The 21,296-nt window shown below is 38.6% G+C and overlaps 1 protein-coding gene and 1 long non-coding RNA gene across 2 annotated transcripts; one reads left to right on the plus strand and one right to left on the minus strand.

Annotated features, from left to right (window-relative positions):
• Positions 1 to 2,207: 2,207 nt before the first annotated feature.
• On the minus strand, positions 2,208 to 3,721 carry LOC115928176. Its single transcript, XM_030995068.1, has 2 exons — positions 3,644 to 3,721; positions 2,208 to 3,023 (listed from the first exon to the last, which is right to left on the minus strand). The coding sequence occupies exons 1-2, from the start codon at positions 3,719 to 3,721 to the stop codon at positions 2,208 to 2,210; spliced, it is 894 nt and encodes a 297-aa protein (XP_030850928.1).
• Positions 3,722 to 12,839: 9,118 nt separating this feature from the next.
• Positions 12,840 to 13,584, plus strand: LOC115928179. Its single transcript, XR_004065930.1, has 2 exons — positions 12,840 to 12,949; positions 13,238 to 13,584. It is a non-coding gene; the product is annotated as an uncharacterized LOC115928179 (long non-coding RNA).
• The last annotated feature ends 7,712 nt before the right edge of the window (positions 13,585 to 21,296 follow it).

A 21,296-nucleotide genomic window follows, 5' to 3' on the forward strand; every position in this document is an offset into this window, starting at 1 on the left:
TCTCAATCTTTCGGCTTTTTACTCTTTTGTGAAAATATTGGAAATAAATCCGCCGGGTATGTGGTCACATCTTTCAACTTTTTTCCCTTGACCATGTTCAAGATATTTCTATCAGCAGTTAGTTCTTTTCATTGGCTCGAATGCAAATTTATTTGGCCTCCTTTGAAAAGGTTACAATTCAGAGGGGTACTCAGTGGACAATCATTCCTCATCTCATCATCTGTCTTAATTACTTCGGATTCTAGTAAAGGACCCTGGACAGGGTGGCTGGTGCATTGACACCTCTCTGTTTATTCTGACCTCTCATGATTGTACCATCCTCTTCCTTTGCACCACGGATAGAATCCACGCCCTCTGTTCCGCATATTATCTAAAAAAGAGGGCGCCGAAAGAGAGTTTTGATTCTTCCCGGCCTCTCCCGGGATAGGCTGGCCTGATGAGGTTACCTGCATTATTATGGAGCATATCGCTGCTCTTTAACTTTAAGGCTCCCCATTAACGTAACAGACACTGCGTTATGACATGTCTTTGACAACCTTACCAAGACCCTCACCAAAGAGTTGCTGTGTTACCTTGACTTCAGGGCGACACAATATTATGGTTGATATCTCGGATTCAGTTCAGGCCTTATACTCTCTCTTAGTCTCTTCTATACATGTTCACCTCATAATTTGCATGTGGCAGCAATGCCAAGGCCTCTTCCTGTTCTGGGGAAGACTTTTCTTTCATAAGGTTCGTAACTGCTATTAAACCTTTAATTAGAGGCTTTTGGAGTTGTTGCAGTCTCAATTCTCTTGATTTTGTTTTCGCAGGGATATTATCCCAAATCGAAGGGTTTACCTTGGGTACTACCAGGTTGGGGATGTTGTTTGGTGGAACAAACTTGTCCATAAGAGTAGCCATGTTTTCCATGCCCAGCCGTTCTGATAGCATGTTTAGGCTGTGTATCAGCTCGTCATTTGCATCAGGCCCCAAAGGGGCTTGTGTCTGAAAACGGCCTACAAAGCCCTTGGCCAATATTGGGCTAACAACATCCCTGCATGCCTTGTTGCCAAGTCTGTTTCTAAGTACATGGTCAAATTCTTCAACTTGGTATCGGGTAGACGGAAGGGAAAAACAATTCCATCATCCTCATGTTCGTAAGGGTATTCAATTCCTCCATATACTAATTATATGCTTATTGTTGTACCACTTGGGCATCTCCAGATCTTGTAACAGCGTCATATGTCTCCCAACTGTACTATATCACTGGACATTTTCTCACAGAGCTTTTCCAACATTAAATTCTGTTTCTCAAGTGTTTTTTTTCCAGATTTTGGAATCTCATATGACTCATTCACCTCCTTCATGTCATTTGGCTTTGCCTTTCCATGTTTTGTTTTACAAGTCGAAACGGCCTTCTGCTTAGCCTAATTATAGGCTTAGGCTTATTTGGAATGGTCTTCTGAGACTGAGAGTGATATTCGATGACCTTATCTCTGGCACTCTCACCCGACCTACTAGTATTTGTTAATTTTGGTATAACAAAACTGACTCGCTTCTGAACATCGCTAGCCGTGCCAGCGAATAGCACTCCATTACCAGCCCTGCTGGGATTCAGAGCATTCACTATCCTGCTTCCGGGGAGTTTAGCCCGTACCGCCGTGCGGATGGACTCCGGTGAGAACAACTCACCGCTCGCTGCCTGATTTTAGGCGCCTTTTCTCGTGGGCCCTCACCGGGGGCCCTCATCACTAACAAAATCAGTCATAACAGGCACTAACAGAACTATCAAACTAGAATAACCGGCTCAGAAGCTGGTGTTGTTAATAGTAATTCGAATACAGTTACACGTACCTCCTGTAGAGCGTGAAATTTCGAATAATGTGAAATTTTAACTGATAAAAAATGGCCGCCCGTGGTCAGCCAACACACGCACTAGGCTCACTGATTGGTGCACGCGCAGCTCGTATCTCACAGAATCCCGTAACTTGGAGTTACGAGGAAAAAAAAAACATATTTCTGCAAACGCAATCTGTATTGAGAATAATTTCTTGGGCGAATGCACTGCGTGTTTCGAACTGTAAGTGCCAATACCGGATTAGCCATTATTATGAACATCACCCCTCAGACCTGTTTCTGATCGTGCGCAAAACAAGTATTTCAACCTCATTATGTTTCTTCGTTCGTTCGTTCGTTCGTGCAAAGAATATCAGGGAGTACATCATCTAGATAGGAAGATCCTTATTGAGCCAACAGATCGTCTCATCATCGAGCTCACGAAGTCCGGAAGCGCCGTGGGGGGATTTGTAGATCGGACAATCATCAATGACATGATCCATAGTTTGGATCTCTCCACAGGCGCAGTTTGGTGATGATTCAGCTCCAATTTTATGTAGGAAATATTGTGTGCGGCCAACTCCAGTTCTGACACGGTTTAGGTTGACCCAGGCTTTTCTTGGGAGGTCGCTGCCACTTGGTTTTGCACAGGGCTTTGGGATGAACTCCTTCAGGTTGGTAGTGGACGAATTCCACTGGTCTGACCAGCGTTTTGTTATCCAAGTGGCTAAGGTGGAGGGGGGGTTCTCAGGCCGCAGCTCAGCAGCCTGTGTTGCAAAGTGTCTTCTAGGGAGACGCTGTCCTTCAAAGGCAGAGGGGGCAGGAACAAGGCATTTATCTCTGTCATGCTTTTGGGCAAGCTTAGCATACTGCGCATCTCGTCTGAGCTGAGCTGGTGGTATGCCAGATAATATTGGCAGGTTGCTGACTGGTGTTGCAGTGAGTGTTCCGCTGATTAGTCTCATAGCGTCATTGAGGACAACATCAACCTTGTGTACATGGGTGCTGTGGCTCCATGCAGGTGCAGCATACTCGGCAGTGGAGAAGGCAAGAGCTAGAGTGGAGGTGCGAAGGGTGGTGAAATTAGCTCCCCATCCGGTCCCTGCAAGCTTCTTTAGGAGAGACACTCTGGCTTGGGTCTTTTGAGCTGTGGCTTTGGCATGCTCGTGGAAGGTGAGGCTTCGGTCAAGAGTGACACCTAGGTACTTTCATCACGTTCAAGAACAAACCTTTCAAGTAAGTAATTGTTATCTGTTACTTTGATTGAAATTTGAAGAAGATACACGTGAACCTTGATAGCTGGGAAGCATTTAGTTTACACGGTCAACACTGCTGATGGGGGAAAACATTGAAGGCCCCGTTTTATCGTGTTTTTCTTTGGACATATAATAGCAGAGATTTAAGCAACGGTTAACCCGTTCAACTCGGGAACCGAGATTTCTCGGGTCCCGAGGTACGTACTCACAAACGGGAACCGAGATTTCTCGGGTCCGAGCAAGGGCTTCTTTTATTGCAGAAAAGTACATCTATTCACCTTCTAAATACAATATAAACTACCTGTATACAAACATTGAACCTTTGGCTACATGCATCTCATTTTTTACCGACTGTAGATGCGTAATTTTTGTTTTATTACAAGTTTAGCATGAGAATGCACGAGTCCTCTTTCAGGATATTCGTATAGAACACATGCAAGTCAGTTTACGTTATTTTCATAGATTTTCGGATTCGCTGCTGCTAGCTAGATGGGTCTACTATGCCTAGGACTGTGTAAGCCGGACATAATGATTTTGCAAGCAGCGAATTCCACACTCGCTCTGGATACCTTTGTACTCGGCACCATCGAAATCCAAGTAAGTAGAAGGATTTTCCGAGACCGCTGAATTGCACCGCCGTGCGCCATCTTGGATAGAACGAGCGTTGTGAAAGCGAACTGCGACTACGTGCTATGTGTATGCTGAACTTTCGTCTGCAAAATGCCATATTGTGCAGCTTTCAACTGCACCAATCGCCTTAAAAGAGGCTCTGGAATAACCTTTCATAGTTAAGTGATCACTTCATTAAAAATAAACAGTTTTGCATGATAATCCTAACGCAGTAAGCCACAGACTAAAGCGTGTATTAACATCGGTCCCATCTATTCATTTCCATGTTTGTGAACTGTTTTCGCTCGAGTTTAATGACATCGGCTATGAACTATCAAAAATATTGAATTCCACAGAGCTGCAAAGTATTATAAACCGATAATATCGAATACATGATATCCAGAGAATACTGTACTGTTTTATTTATTTATTTTTTTTTTTTTTTTTTTTTTTTTGGGGGGGGGGGAATCATTGGGGCATAAGCAGGTCACTTTCTTTGTTTGACTTGGTGAAACTTGGTTCAAGTTACTTTGAAGATTAACTTGAACTTATGAACATGTTGCATCGCGGCGCTGGTATTAATATAGTGACACAATTTCCCGTGAGTCGTCAGACTTTCAAGCATTATTGTAAGAAATTTACTGGAATTTACTCAAAATTTACACCTTAATTTTGGACATTTAAATTGTTGTAAAACACAAGAAATTTTACTCAAAGTTGGTCATTGTGAAAGTTATACGACCTGTCAGTCTGGCAGTTAAAGAAGCTACCTGCATGAACCTTCCTACGTCCTCTAAAACTTACTCCTCAGATGAATATGTGTAGATTATGTAGTGATTTCATATGGCCTAGTAAAGCACAGCACTTGAAATACAAATCAAGACAAAAAAACACCAGGCAATATTTTGCGAAGCTCCCATTATTCTGGTACATGTATATCTTTAAAGACATATACATTTTGAAATATTTGGGGATTTCTGCTGTAAAAGGATAAAAAAAATTGGTCAATCTTACTTATGTGTATTTTTTTACATAATATTTCACCATTGATGAAATAAATATACTAATTCAAACAGACTATTTCATCTTCTCCTTCCCACTGAAATGACAGAATGTGCACTACAGGGATAGTATACGATATTTATTACGATGTTTGCCCTATTGGTCTATTTTGTGTTTTATACATCTAGGCTTACCCAGAGAGAAAGGAATTGTGTGATTCTATTATTGACACTAGCCTGTCTTCTGTCTGACAGGTTTAGGTATAGTTTGAATTTGATTGCATAAATTAGATTTGAGATTAGAATTTGCGAAAGAGGCATCAAAGAAATAAAAAAAAACTGGATTATTGTCAACGTGTTTCAGGGAAAGGGATTTTCTTTAAATTTTGTATTTTTAACTTGACTCTGATCACTTATGGTTCCCAAAGCTATTTACAAATTATTGTGCGTATGTTTCTTGATAATGGATAAGGTATTCGGTGATGGCATAGTGCCACATACATGTGTGTACAAACAAATTGTTTCGTCAAATTAGATAAGGAAGTCACTGAAATCAGATGAATCCATACATTGCTTCATGAACAAACCAAAGAGAGGGAAATACTTATTCATATGTATTATATCTTGTTGATGTTTAGTTTTTGAATGAAGTATGTTCAAGTTTTGAGTGCTAAAAGGGAGAAAATCTTGCCTTTTGTACATTGTAGTCAGTCAAAATAATGTACATGTGATTATTTCTCTGTGTGTTAAAATGAATAAGAAATGTGCCGGTATAAACATAATGTGCCATGATTGCTTGCTTGAGGAACGTTTTTTCCACACCATTGAGGATTTTTTTCTTCATATCCACCATTGCAATAGTTCATGGATGTTTTAATATGTACTGTATACATTCATGTACATAGCGCAATGCCAAGGTTAAAAAAAAACTTAATAAAGATGAAAGTATTCACAATTATGTGGAAAGACATGTGAATAGTTGCCACAATGTGTCATTACTTAACACTTCTTAGACAAATCTTTAATATGCCTATATGGGATGAAAATAATATCTGGCAGCTAAATGGTAGCCTCCCAAGGGAAAGAAAAGAAATAATATTAATATTCAGTGGGCCTACTTCTGCAGTGCCAAGAATCAAAGGGATAGAGAAAGAGAGAGGGGAGAGAGACAACAAGAAAGAGGGGGAGAGTGAAAGAAAAAGGGGGAGAGAAAAAGAGAAGGGATAGAGAGAAAGAGAGAAAGAAAAAGAGAGGGAGAGAGAGAAGGGGATAGAGAGAAAGAGAGAGGGAGTAGAGAAGGGGTAGAGAGAAAGAAGGGAGAGGGGGGAGTGTGAAAGAAAAAGAGAGGGAGGGGGAGAAGGGGATAGAGAGAGGGGGAGTGGGAAGAGAAACACAAAGACTGAGAATTTACGAGTGTGTGTAAAGAGAAAGTGGGAGTGATTTATATAGATAGAGCCTAAATAATTTGATATATTCTTTCTATCACAGAAAGAGACAAACTAGCCTAATACCACAAATGATATTTAACAAATAGTCTAGCTCTTTTAGTCTTTATGCAAAAAAAACCCTAAAATTTCAACTCCCCTACTGTCCAAGCTGCCACTCTTATTCCAATATTCAAGTCATCAAACATCTGTATGGGACTTGGAAAAGGGCATAAACAATATATGTAAAAATATTTTTCACCAAAACTAACAATAAAACCCTGGTTTCTGGACGTCCCTTCCTCCAATTGCAATAGGAGCTTGTACACAATACGTATGCGCAGGCCATTTCTTGTACTACGCAAAATGGCGGCGGGCGCACTCGAGCGGTGCCATTGCGCTGCGTGAAACGTGAACGGACACAATCCTTCTACTTGGTTTGAGTTCGTTGCTCGGCACGCGCGGATACACCGTTCAATGCATGAGCCTTGGCCTTATATGGTCATTGACGCCTATTCATGGTAACGGGCCGATTATTGAAAAGCTTATAGTATATTACAGTCTCGTTCGACCTAGCGCTCTCAGTTCAGTTTACTCATGCGTACGTATACAGGGTACCGGGCCGACCTATTATTGGGGAGATTAGCTAGTCTCGATATAGTCATTCCCATTGTTTCGTTTCAAGGTTGTCGGCTATTATTTACTTATCGTGCTATAAAGTGTCGGAGTTTTACTATTTAGTTCAGCTTTTTGATTTTCATGATAGTTGGTTGCACAAATTAGTTCTCAATTATTTGCTTATAACTGCTCTTTATCTATGTAAGATAGTTTCTCAAAATGTCTCGTCATCGGAGAAAGCCTATTTTCAGCGTTGAAGATGCTCGAGAAGCGATCCTTGACTCGGACTCAGAAAATGAATATGATACAAATGGACTTATCAAGCGAAGAAGAGTATTCATCGGACGTAGAAAATGAAGAATATGAAACAACGACATTCGATGATATTTCCATAAGTTATCTATAAAGCCTGTCGTCTCAAAAGTTTTGACTTCACAGCTATCTTTTACGTCATTGTATTTACATGACAATACGCTTTTCATGTTATCAACTTGACCGATTTAGCGAATCATTCATGTATGGACCTCCTCTTTTTATGAAAGGCTTAACCAGGCTCCCTCAGCTGCCCCACGCTAAGGGGAACAAAAGAATGTAAAGAAGTAACTACTCTGGAAGATTTCCGTTTTTGAAAGAAGAGGATGTAGGCGTAAATAGGTCAATTTACATTACAATACAAACAACCACTCTAACTTATACACCTTTACGAGGGCATGTAACAGTTTTAGAGCAGGTTGAAGTAAAATATCTTGATCAACCTAAAGCCGGTCTTGGCTTGAGCGGTCATATGAAATGTTCAAATGTTATGTTCTGAAAAAACGACCCCTTACTCTTCCTCTCTCTCCCTACGGAATATTACTCTTGTCTTGAGCAACTCCGGCGGTAAGCCACGAATATGAGACTTTTCCCGGGCAAAGATGCTACCATTGTTGAAAAAATGCAAGGCAACATAAAACAGTTTTCTGGCAATGAAGAAAAGCGAGTGCGAGATGAAGAAAATAATTGTTATTATTATTATTACTATTTTATTACAATATTGTAAGCATCATCTACATCATTATCATTATCATGTATGCATGTACATGCCATCTACAGAACTGATCATGAACGAGGATTATCTAAGTTTTTATTGACACGATGGGTTGAACAAGGACACAGATGGAGACGAAGACAAATAAAGTGAATTATCACGTTGTTTGCACTTCTTTCTTTATTGTTCCGTAATATAATGAATTACTATATTTTCAATATCATTTATTTTCGAATAAATAAAAGACTACCAATACTACTGCGATTAACTCCTTATTAGCCGCACCCTTTCAAAAACAAAAAGCAAACACAACAACGCGATACGGAAATAAAATACACTGAAGCACATTTCCAATTTCACGAAATTCCTGACGTTTTCAGAGAGGGAAGGGGGAGGATAGAGACAGACAGACAGAGACAGACAGAGAAAGATAGATAAATAGATAGAAAGAGAGAGAGAGAGAGAGAGAGAGATGATTGTGATGAATTATGATTTTGTTCTAATCTCTGTCATTTATTTATCTCTTTCCATTACATACAAAACAAATAAAATATGCGTACAATGATATTTAATGATATTTGTCTCTCCGGTCACCCCCCCCCCCCCCAACTCTGATTTTTGTTTCTTCTTTATTTTGTCTCCTTTTTGTTTGATTATATCTTTTTGCTAAAGTATAATGTCCGACGTATAACATCAGGATATGTTATAATAATTAATCTCAAGGAAGGGGTGATGTCGGCATACATGCAAATGGCGGAATAGACAACATTATGAAGATGAAGATGGAAACGACATAGACAGAGAGACAGACGGACAGGGAGAGAGAGAGAGGGGGGGGGGGGGGGGGGGGGGCGGGGGAGATAGAAAGTTGGACGTAGTCTGTACTGTATTTATTACTATGATATTTTTCTCACCGACCCCCCCCCCCCCCCCCCCCCCCCCCCTCAAGCTCACATTTTTTCTTTCCATTTTTTTTGTTTTGTTTTGTTTATATCTTCGGGCTAAAGTATAATATCCGACGTATAATAGTACCGTCAATATAGCATAATAAACAATTTTTGTATCAATCAGTTTGATGCAACAGGGATTTACAATCAAAAGTTTTACTTGGTATAATTGTTGTTCGGTAATGTTCTTCTCATTTCGACATTATCAGCCGCTCGTTCTCTATTTCGTTTCCTATAATAAATATAAGATATAATGTGTACATCATCAGGGACAATTACGTTATAATAATTAATCTCAGGAAGAGATGCTGCCGGCGTACAGGCAAATGGAGGAATAGAAAACATTATAAAAAAGATGAAGATGGAAAACGACATTGCCAGATAGACAGAACGACAGAGAGAGAGAGAGAGAGGGGGGAAAGAGAGAGAGAGAGAACGAGGGAGAGAGAGAGAGAAAGGGGAGGGAAAGCTAGGGGGCGGGAGAGATAGAAAGTTGGACGTAGTCCGTACTGTATTTATTTATATAATATTTGTCTCTCTGATCACCCCCCCTCCCCCCCCCCCCCCAGCTCCGATTTTTTGTTTACCCTTTAGTTTGCCCTTTTTTTTCTTCATCATATAGATATCTTTTCACTGAAGTATAATGTCCGACGTATAATAGTATTGTAAATATAGCATTTTAAACATTTTTTTTATATCAATAAATTTGATGCAACAGAAATTTTCATTCAAATGTTTTACTTTGGAAATATAATTATTATTCAGTAATATTCTTCGCATTTCGACATTATCAGCCGCTCGTTCTCTATTTCGTTTCCTATAATAAATATAAGGTATAATGTGTACATCATCAGGGATAATTACGTTATAATAATTAATCTCAAGGAAGAGATGATGTCGGCATACAAGCAAACGGGGGAATAGAAAACATTTAATAAAAAAAGATGAAGATGGAAAACGACATTGCCAGATAAACAGAGAGACATATAGAGGGAGAGAGAGAGAGAGAGGGGGGGGAAATAGAAAGAGAAAGAGAGAACGAGCGAGAGAGAGAGAGAGAGAGAGAAAGGGGAGGGGGAAGGGGGCGAGAGAGATAGAAAGTTGGACGTAGTCCGTACTGTATTTATTTATATGATATTTGTCTCTCCGATCATCCTCCCCCCCCCCCCACCCCAGCTCCGATTTTTGTCCCCTTTAGTCTGTCCTTTTTGTTATCATATAGATATCTTTTCGCTGAAGTATAATGTCCGACGTATAATAGTATAGTCAATATAGCATAATAAATAGTGTTTATATCAATTTGTTGCAACAAAGATTTTCATTCAAAAGTTTTACTTTGGAAATATAATTATTCGCATTTAGACATTATCAGCCGCTCGTTTTCACTTCGCTCGCTATAATAAATATAAGGTATAATAAAGTGTGTACATCATCATTATTTTATTATAATCTATCTCAAAAAAGGAATGTTGCCGGCATACAAGCAAACGGCGGAACAAAATTGGGAGATAGAGGGAGAGAGAGAGACACATAAGCAGAGAGAAAGAGAGAGAGAAACAATCATTTCTTATAATTATCTATTTGTCTGTTGTGACATTTTATCTTTATCACATATTCTTGTCCATTCCTTTATCGTGCATGATTGTTGTCTTTGAATGAGTGTTTCAGATAGGGTAAAGTCTGGCTTTACGTTATATGATTTTTATTTATGAGAATGTCGGAACGTGATCCCATTTAAAAATTTAAAAAACAGCAACGACAACTGCAATAACAACAAGACCCTTCCCTCCCAAAAACAACATAAAGCAGGGTTATACATGAATACAAAGTCAGTTCATTGTTGTTGTTGTTGTTGTTGTTGTTTGGTATTATCGGCGTTCATTCTTTTTTAGAATATTTACGCCTTTCACTTTATTTATTTATTTCTTCTATTTGTTGGTACTATTTGTAAATTCATATACTCTTCTCTTTTTTTTTGATAATATAATCTCAGATCTGTCATCCAATTATTCAATTATGCCCTTACCTTACTTCCGCTCTTTAGAGTTTATAGCCATGACAACGACCCGTACCCTCAGCAACGTTCATTGTTCCTCTTACGTAACTCAGCTGTGGGAACATGCATGGGCCAAAGACAAAGACAAAGCTCTTTTCGCACATTCTATATAGGTCCCAAATACTTGCAGACATTTCTGTGTCGGTTTTATTTGTATTTATACTTTGTCAATACATATACTTACAAACTACAATTGTCAAAATTTGGCAATACATTCATACATATTGATATTTATATGGCATAAACATGCTCAAAGCGCTTTACATTAGTAAATAAACAAACTAATTATTTTGCTCTCCAAATGTCACATCGGTATAGTCTGTATTATATACCTCACTTAAGTAATCCAGCCATCTGATTGGTCGAAATTGCATTCATAAACTTCAACTGTTCCTGTAAAATTCCCGGTAACCATGCATAAAACATTTAATATTTTTAATAACCATGGTTATTAAAAAAATAGGTCAGCCTCCATGGTTACCCCATAGGTTTACATGTTAAAAATGGTTTGAGCGATCGAGGATACCGTATGTGTGCGAAGGATTGGTCGGTAATTTCAATACAATTGAATCTCGATCGATCTTACCGACAATTTTATCTTGCATTGTTGACATGAAGACGAAAATACTTCCAAAAACAAAAAAAACAACATCTGCCGATAGATCTTGATCTAAGTTCGTGCCAATATGCATTGCAAAAGTAAAGAAGGGTCCGTTTAATGGAGCTTTTGCGAAGCATTCATCACGCCGAAGCCGGTTTCAATCCATTTTAATGTATATATTGTACAAAACTGCCCAGCACGTGAACATCGCGCGATAGACGAGTGGTGTAAGGCGTTGGTGTAAGATTCATCACTCATTGTACGTAAGGGTTCGACTCTCACCTTCGACAAAAAAAAAAAGTATTTTTTATTTTTTATTTTTTAGTCTATTTTTTTTCGGCATATAAAAGTATTAATGACTGCTTTAATATTCGAGAAATAGTTGTTTTTATACGCTCTCGGGAAGGTTACAATTGGGCTATTCCCCTCGGCACGCCTCGGGTAATAGCACAATTCTAACCTTCCCTTGAGCTTATAAAAACAACTATTTCTCTCAAAGCAGTCATTAATATATGGTGGCCCTGAAGGGACATCGCGAAAAGACTAAATCGTGAAAAATATGCGATAAAATTCACGATTTCGTCAATTTTATCGCATATTTTTCACGAAGACCCCACGCTAATTTATGCAATGCTCTACCTAATTTGTACCTACCCTCCCCCCTCACCTACTTTAGAAACGTTCAGCGGGGCCTGCATGTAAGAGTGGGGTGGTGCGGATATTTTTTGTCTATCCCCTTGACGAAAATTGTTGGTAATATGTACTTGTCCTAAGGGAATGCTGCAGGGAGGGTGGGCCGAATGGCGCAGCGTGGTCGGACTGATTGGGGTAGGGGTGATGTACATTATTGTAGCACGCCTTTTTTCTTTATTTCTTCAAAATGTTTGTTTTCAATAAATGTTTTCGACAAATATTCAAGGCCATGTATCATTCCCCCCCCCCCCATCACTATGCCACAGCCATGGGAGTGGGGGTGTCCCTTTTTCAAAATTCCACTTGTTATTATTTTGTTTGCTTATTTAATTTTTATGAATAACGACCCTCATTCCGTATTATGAATAGCGACCCTCTTCCCGTATTATGAATAGCAACCTTCTTCCCGTATTATGAATAGCGATCCTCATTCCGCATTATGAATCAAGCAAGGTTACCACTTCTATAATATTGGCATCAAGAGAACTGTACTGGTATATTGGTATGCTTACGAGTCTTAATGTTCTTTTAATCAGGAACAATGTCACAGACCTAAATGTATGACCTTTGAAAAATTTTAAGTCATACATATTTTCAAGTCATTGTAAATGTGCAATTCATTTGATTTCAACCCCAAAAGTGTTCTGCAATACTTCACTTTATGTGTAAACCATTGGTAGGATCTTAACACATGAGTAACTAGTATTCCAAAGCTAACCTCTTGATATAATAGATGTGAAAACAGTTATTAGTGTATATGTGGATGCTTTTCTAAGTTTAAAAAAAATAGTTTTGCTCCTTGATTTCACAAATTCTATAATGCACAGTACTTTACCAGATTGCCTCTTACGGTAGCAGGGTATTCATGGAGCATTATCGAGATGGCATCAGGAAGAGAGGTATGAACTATGAACAATTTTTGTATACGTGATGTTTTTGTATTTGTTATAATTTTATTCATGGATGTACCTAACCCGAAATATAAATCTTTCAAAAACCTGGAACATTTCTTAATAACATAAAACCCACCTTCATGTATCATTGCTTTGAATGGCATGCTCATAAAATATCTGATAATGCTATTGCATAATTTTAAATCAACTTTTGGGGCCTCCTAATATTATTATAGTATATATTTAATTGTATTGAGGGTTTAAACTGTGATATATTTATCTTTCCCTTTATAGTGTTCGGCAGGTGAAGCGCATTTGTAGAATCCTCAGACTTCGACGCCACTGCCCAGAATCATCTGAGCATGACATTGCCCGAGCTATTTGTCCGATGCCCTCTCGCCTTATCCTTGCTGATCACACTGTCCAACACTGCAATGTCATCAAGCTGCTCGGAGTGTTTATGCAGTCCAATATCAAATGGGACACTCATGATTGATGTCCCATTTGCAGGCCAAAACAAATGAAAAGGTTAAATTCCATGACATTTGAAAGATAATACTAATTTAGAATTGCCCTAAAGAAAGTTGGGCTTGAAAAAGTCTTCAAATGGGCCAATAAGTAACAGTCTTGATGTTCAGACCATTGTACCGAATGGTCATCTGTTTTATGCTGCGCAAAGATTCAATCAGTTTAATTTTGGCCGTCACAAGAAGTGGGTTATTGATGTAGACAAATGTTAATGTACCCTTTACAGCTCATTTCATGTATGTTATTACCAGAGAAGAAAAAAAAGCCAGTCAGACACTCAATAGTGTCTGACAGTGAAGTCTAGCAAGTAAACGGGTTTCCTTGCATAATTTGAATATTAGGACACTGCTAACGTTTACATTTTACAGATAGGACATACATGACATATTCATAATTCCTGCAAAGTTCTACAGAATTTGAGGTTGGCTGCAAAAGGGACATAGTACCTTTAATATGAGGATTTTTTTTAATTTTTTAATTTTGTATATATATATTTATTTTTTGGGGGGGGTCTTTAGTAAAGATTAACTTTACTTTTATACCTCCGGCCCATATTACAGCAGGAAGCATTAAGGTTAATTGTTCAATTTTTCTTTGAAAAAATACATCAGTACAACAAAATTTAATCAAATTTGGCAGGGATTATTCATGAGAAGTGATAGGTTGTTGAGGTACCTTGCCCCTCAACGGAACCCCCGAAAATGTCCATACATGTATATAGCAATTTCTTTACTTTGACTCTAAAACTTAATGCTGGCACTCAATAAAATTTGACATTTTGAGAGGGGATCTGAATTTGTTTGTATTGATTACCTTGCCCCTCATGAGGACTCGGGGGCAGTGCTCCCCTTAGGGTCTCAATTGTGGAAAATTATTACTTTTAGGTCTCTTGTACGTAGTGTTGCCAGATGTTTATGCATGGGGGGGGGGGGGTATATTAAAGAAATAATCATCTGTGGTACATTTTCGATGTAGGTACCCCAGGGCACAAGTGATAATATAGTAATATAGTATAGTAATAATTGATGTGGCCACTAATTTTACAGGCTCTGTTAAACACAAGGTCCATTGATCTCTTGTTATACATGTGTATGTTGTAATAAAGGTATTGAAATGATATTGATACGCAATTATGGTTCAAGGGGAAAAAATACTTGCGTTCATTCCAAAGTTTTCTCTCCACTATTTATACATGTAAATTGTTTAGCAATTGTTCGGCTCTCACATTGCTGAAGCAAATGGTCATTTGATGCCATATAAGATACTCATATGTTTGCAATTTTCCATTCTCAAATAAGCAGGGGCGGCGATCCCGTCCCCCCCTCAATTTTTTTTAGGGGGGGGGGATCATCCCCCCCTGAAAAATTGAAAAAGTGAGAAAAAAAGTGTATAGCAAATACTGACTAAAGACTGTAACAAACTTTTAGGCTCTGGAGGGCCCTAGAGTGCAGTGTTTAGACAAATAAAAATGCAAAAATCTTCTCGCTCCGGAGCTACGCTCCCCCGCATAATATTCTTCGAAGTGTACAGTAAATATTCTCGAAAAGTGAAGTGTGAAACGGGTATATTGCTTGTTTTTATACTATTCTTTTGCTAATTAAAGTATGTAATTTGTTAATACAACAAAACTTCAAAAACCTGTGAGGTGATAGTCACTTCCGTAACCTCTACCCCTCTCGTTCTCTTTGCTCCCTCGCCTTGGCGTAATGATGAGGGGGGGGGGGGGGGGGCTTGGGGGCAATTGCCCCCGTGATAAAATTCAAACTTGATTTATTTCTAACTCGATACCAGTGATTTACAAATGTTGCTGAAATGGCATGGCTCTGCCCCCTGGACCCCACCAGGGGCTCTACGACGAGCCCCTGGATGCTCATCTGACCGTTATTAAATGCCTAAAACCCATGAGCTTCACGGGCCTACGCCCCTGGACCACATGCCAATTTACGCTCCACTTGCTATGCTCGCTTTGCTCTACCTAATAAAATACTTTAGCCTCCCCCTCTATGAAAAACGTTCCGCGAGGCCTGCATGTACAATGTTAGAGTGGGGATGCAGATTTGTTTTCTTCCCCCCCCCCCCCAACGTTTTTGTTCAATATACGCCACTGCTCCCCCGTCCTTCGCATTTCGTCCCCCCCCGGTCATGAAAAGAAATCGCCACCCCTGCAAATAAGCATTACCGCCAATTATGTTATTAAATGTACTTCTGTTTTGTCTATTACAAAAGCTGTGTGTATCAACTACAGATCTATTTTCCTATGTTCATACTTGTTTATACAGTTTATATTAAAATAACCTAACAAATGTTATCATAATCATGTTTGGTGTTGGTTATTACTTCATGTGTCAACAAACACTACACGTTTCAAGTGTAATCAGTTTTTGAGAGGTTTCAAGAAATGTAAAGTGTTAGCAGCCCAAGTTTTGTGGCATAAATTAACACACACTTCTGCAAATATTTTTTAAAACAAATATGTTTGAAGATGAATATTGATGACAGAATGCCCTATTTGAGTTTATTGTTGTAGGCAGAAAACCCCAATTTCAGTTTCTTAATTTTGCAGCAGTTTTTGTTTCAATATCACTTTATTAACAAACATGATTATAGTACATACACTTGTATAGATACTACAAGTAGAAAAGAGAAGAAGCCCAGGTCATGTTTTATTATTAACAATGCAGGGCTAATACTTCATATTATTCCTAATGGAATTTGTGATGCATAATGTAGACAAATATTAACGGACACGTTTAACATATCGTCTGTTGGGGTCACAAGGGCCCTGACTCCATGTCAAAGTAATACAGATCAATGCCACTGTGGCTCCAAACAGACAATGCATTCAAAATTAATAAATAGAATTTAGAAACAATATATGTGACTGATATGTGTAAATTACATTATAGAGAGAGAAAACAAATTGATTTTATCTGAACTCTACATTCATACAAAAGCTGTAGAACAAGTATGAATGATGAATTAAGCATAACAAGAAACATGACCAAGAGGAATGATAGGAAGCAGAATGAGAAGAAGAAATAAGAATGAGAGAGGAAAAGGGGGCAGAAGAAGAAAGAGAAGAAGAAAAATAGACAGAAAGAGAATAAAAAGGGAGAAAAGAGAAGAAAGAAAGAAAAGGAGGGATCAAGAAACAGGAAGAAAAAGAGTAAGAATGTGAATATGCATTTATTAAGACTTCAGAAGGCTGTGGCCCTCCCAACATGGCTTATCCTCAGAGCAGTATATTGTAAAGGAAGAAGTTACTGCAATCTTTGATACGGTGTAAAATACGTTCAGAAATTATACAGACGTGTCCTTGTAACAAACACAATCAAATAATTGGATCAAATTACCATAAAAAATGAGTGCTTCAGAGCATGTTTGTGGCTTTTTGAAAAGATGTTGCTGCATATAGAGTTTTGGCAAGAACTGGATTAGGAGTTGAATGATCATGATCGATGATCGTAACTTGGTCAACATCCCAATTAATTCCTAATTTAATTCTTCCTTTTCTCTCTACTGTGATTCACGAGAGACCAGACAGCTATAATACAAAATAGTGGAACACAAGATATATCATTTAAACCATGAGCGTTTATTCAATCCGTGCTAAAATCTAGCCAGGAAATATTCCAATAACAGTCACATGTTAACAATTAAGGTAGTCTATTTATAAAGCGAAAGACTGCCGCTTTTCAAATTACACTACATTATCATCAAACTTGTCGAATGCGTTGATGTTATTGTCAATGATGATGAACCGACGATGTCAAAGAAACAATTAGGGTCTATTCTGTTGATGACGACAAAGGTAGAGTTTTTGATGATCTCGAAGAAACAAGATTTGACGATGTGGAAAAGAACACCGAAGTTTCTGACGATGTCGAAGAAACAAGAAGAGACGATGTGGAAAAAGAATAGCAAAGTTTCTGACGATGTGGAAGGTAAGCGTAAATCCTGATCTTCAAACAAAGAACGGAAATCGACGGTGTAAATATACAAACTGGGGTTTGTATACTGTTAAACAGAAAGATGGCGTGGTCTTCATACAAAGAAACGATGTCGATGATGGCGAAAGTAAAGTTATCATGATGATTATGAACAAAGAAACGAATGGTCGATGTCAAAGGTAGAGTTCTGATGATGAATGAAGACACGGAAGGTCAATGTTGAGGATAAAAAAGGAAAATGGCGACTTTCAAACAACCAAAATAAGGTTTTCAGCACAAAAGTGATGATGCAGGCAAGTCAGTCAAACTGTTGCTTTATTGATATATTGCCGAAACAACACAATACAAAAGAAATATCACTGGATACTGAATGGTGCCAAATCGAGGAGGAACAAATAAGCAAAGGTCCTCCCGTTACCACTTTCTCCCATTGCCAAACAGTACTGTTGATCAATTTAATCCAATTGCGTCACATCTATTTCATGCTTGTAGTCAGTAGTTCCTGCAATAATAACATAAAGAATACATTTTTGATTACACAGAGAAACAGAATTTAGACAATTATTTGGCAGAGAGATTTTCAGGATTGAAGACAAGTTTGATTTTGCTCCAGAAGTTTGGATCTATCACTGCATCAGTGTCATAAATTATCAATTATCTCCAAGCTCCGATACAGTTTTACATATTGTTAGTGTTACCACGGTTAACAGTCCGTGTCTGCATGCATGGGCCTGGCCATGTACAATTTTTGGTTTATTTTTTAAATAAATATCTTTCAAACCCTGCTCTGCAGTTGCAGTACCATCACTCTGGAAACAATATCTGACCTAGGCCACACATAGCAGCATTAGTGTACTTTTTTGTATTACCTCTATTGATTCTCAACATTTTAAACAACACTGTACAAAACTCAACTGAGATCACTCAAAATAAATTGGTACTTTAGTGACAATTGATGACACCTATATAGCAGTAAAATAGTATTTTCAACTAACCGATGTTAGAAAAAATTCTTTGAAAATTAAAATCGCGAGTTTACTGTCAAACTTGCCGATCATATCAGCCACTTCGTACTCATTGTGTCCACGAGTGTGTAATTGTGTGCAGCGCTATAGAGGTCTACTAGTGCTACTATGCTTGGGGTCCAGACAACTCGCCACAAAGACAACCCGCCCCAAGACAACCCGCCACAATACCCTGGACAACTCGCCACAGGCGAGTTGTCCATGGTGGGGTGCCTTTTCGGACAACTCGCCAGACTTTTTTCCCCTCATGATTTCTAGATCTAAAATCCCTCATCTTCATGATCTTAGATGAAATTGTCATTTTATTTGTTCATTATTCTTTTATAAACTGTCATGACAGGAAACATGGAAATTGTGAGTATTTTGAGAGCTGTTCTAAAGAATAAAGATGATTTTCCTTGCGCTTGCAACAAGACCCGCAACAAGAATCTATTTTGGACTGTGCGAAACTAACTTTGAAAATCTAGAAATAAACCATATTTCAATTTTATTTCACGGGTTAACTGCCCCTCCCCCATCAGGACGCCAGTGCTTCCAGTACCCTTTCATGAATTCCTACCATTAAAAATTATCAGAAGAGAAAAAGGACATGTACAAAGGATAAAGGGGCCCTTTAGGGGAACCTGAAAAAGTGAGGGCACAGTGTCCCCCCCCCCCCCCCCCATGAAGAATGCTGCCTCTGACGAAACTAACCCAGAAAATCTAGAAATAGATCACATTTCAATTTTATTTCGCAGGTCAAATAACCTCCCCCCCCCCCCCCCCCCTCATCAGTACACCAGTGCTTCCAGTATCCTACCATTAAACAATTTCTGAGACAGAAAGATGCAGCTGCTATAGACCTCGAGATCTAAATATATACCAAGTTATCCCAATGATATGGCGATCGTACGCCTTCGGTTTGTCAAAAATATATTATTGTTGCAAGGGAAATCAGCTTTATTCTTTATTCTTTGTAATGACTGTGTTTATAAAAGCACGAAAATCATGAAAAATGACAATTTCATCTAAGATGAGGGATTTTAAATCTAGAAATCATGAGGGGAAAAAAGTGTGGCGAGTTGTCCGAAAAGGCACCCCACCCTGGACAACTCGCCTGTGGCGAGTTGTCCAGGGTATTGTGGCGAGATGTCCAGGGTATTGTGGCGGGTTGTCTTGGGGCGGGTTGTCTTTGTGGCGAGTTGTCTGGAATTCCTATGCTTTACTGGAATGACCTAGGCTAGGCCCTAGCTTAATCAATAATTCATGTTGTTGCAAGCATTGAAAAAAATATTAAAAATAAAATGTCTGCCAATGCAATAATCACTGGAGCCTATAGTCTACATGTAGGTCTGCATCAGCTGCATGCAGCTAGCTAGTGCACTAGACCAAGTTTTCTGTCTCTCTCGTTCGTTAGCCTCTTATTGGGGTAGGGCCGACCCGAGAGCCGACCCTACCCCAATAAGAGAGGGAGCCGACCCTACCCTAATAAGACTTAAGAGGCTAACGAACGAAAGAGACGGAAAATTCGGTCTACTACTAGTGCACTAACTTGGAATGCTACTATTATATTCTGCTAGCCGCTGCTACCTATTACTTATTAGTATTAGTTCTACATCGACTCTGTCAGTCTTTGTTGACTCAGTTTGAGAAATTGAGTGTGCTAGTACGTAGGCCTACTAATAAAAGTAGGCCTAGATCTAGATCAATTACATTACTCAATAGTCTATTACAACATGGAAATGAATGTATGGGAAAAAACAGTGCATCTCTAACTGTTAGACCATTAATTAATTGCATACCGGGTAATTTTTCCGCTGTGCAATTACTTTCATCCCTATCTTGTCAAAGATAAAATACAAATAGAGCATAATATGAAGTTAAACCTACCATTTTCACAGAAATCATCGTAAAAACGTCTCGTCATAATATTTAATCGTCTTCATTCAATCAAGCTAGGGCTGGTTTTGTTTACGAAGCGCCTAAGCCAGGAGAAAAAAGTTTAAGATAAAGTTCACGATAAAATATACGAAATCGTGAATTTTATCGTGAACTTTATCGTGAACTTTTCACGATAAAGTTCACGATATCGTGAATTTTATCGCCAATTTTTCACGACGAAATTGACGATATCGTGAATTTCGTGAATTTCGTCGTGAAAAATTGGCGATAAAATTCACGATATCGTGAACTTTATCGTGAAAAGTTCACGATTTAGTCGATTCGCGATGTCCCTTCAGAGCCACCATATTAATACTATACTGTATTTATTTATTAGTATTCTATTTTGTCTCTCCTTTCACCCCAACCCTCCCCCATTCTGGATTCTTCTTTAGTTTCATTTTATCATGTCTATATCTTTTCGCTATAGTATAATGTCCGACAAAATAATATTATAACCGTCAATTTGGCTGGTAAATTATTTCATATGAATATGATGCAACAGAGATTTACATTCAAATCCTTAATTTCTTATAAATTGTGTATTTTTCTCATAAATTGAGTATCTAAATAAAAAGAGAAAGAAGAAGAACAAAATAAGAATGAGGCGAAGAAGAAGAAGAAACTAGAAATGCAATCGTGTCACAACGATGTGCGTGCAATGACGCCGTGTTTCTACATGTCAAACGAAAGAGCTTCTCTCGGACTATCCAGAGCAATTTGCACGAAGTCTGTAGCTTCTGTGATATTGGAGATAGGTAGGGCGAAAGAAAGGCCTCAACAGTGACCTTGATGGGATGGTAGTGACTATGCCTACGAAGTTTGAAAGAAATTGGGATATGGGAAAGGACGTGGAAAGGGCTCGCAAGCACTGCGTGCAAAAACCAAGGGGATTTGGTGCATGTTCGTCATTGCAATAAAGATCGTTCT

Source organism: Strongylocentrotus purpuratus, unplaced genomic scaffold, assembly GCF_000002235.5.
Source record: "Strongylocentrotus purpuratus isolate Spur 01 unplaced genomic scaffold, Spur_5.0 spur5_scaffold_21, whole genome shotgun sequence".
Lineage (NCBI taxonomy): Eukaryota > Metazoa > Echinodermata > Echinoidea > Camarodonta > Strongylocentrotidae > Strongylocentrotus > Strongylocentrotus purpuratus.

Bases quoted from the DNA above. Each gene is read 5' to 3' on its own strand.
- LOC115928176 (XM_030995068.1), bottom strand. From the start codon at position 3,721: ATGGCGCACGGCGGTGCAATTCAGCGGTCTCGGAAAATCCTTCTACTT. The intron at 3,024-3,643 runs GTATCCAGAGCG...ACGTGATGAAAG, and splicing joins CGATGGTGCCGAGTACAAAG to TACCTAGGTGTCACTCTTGA.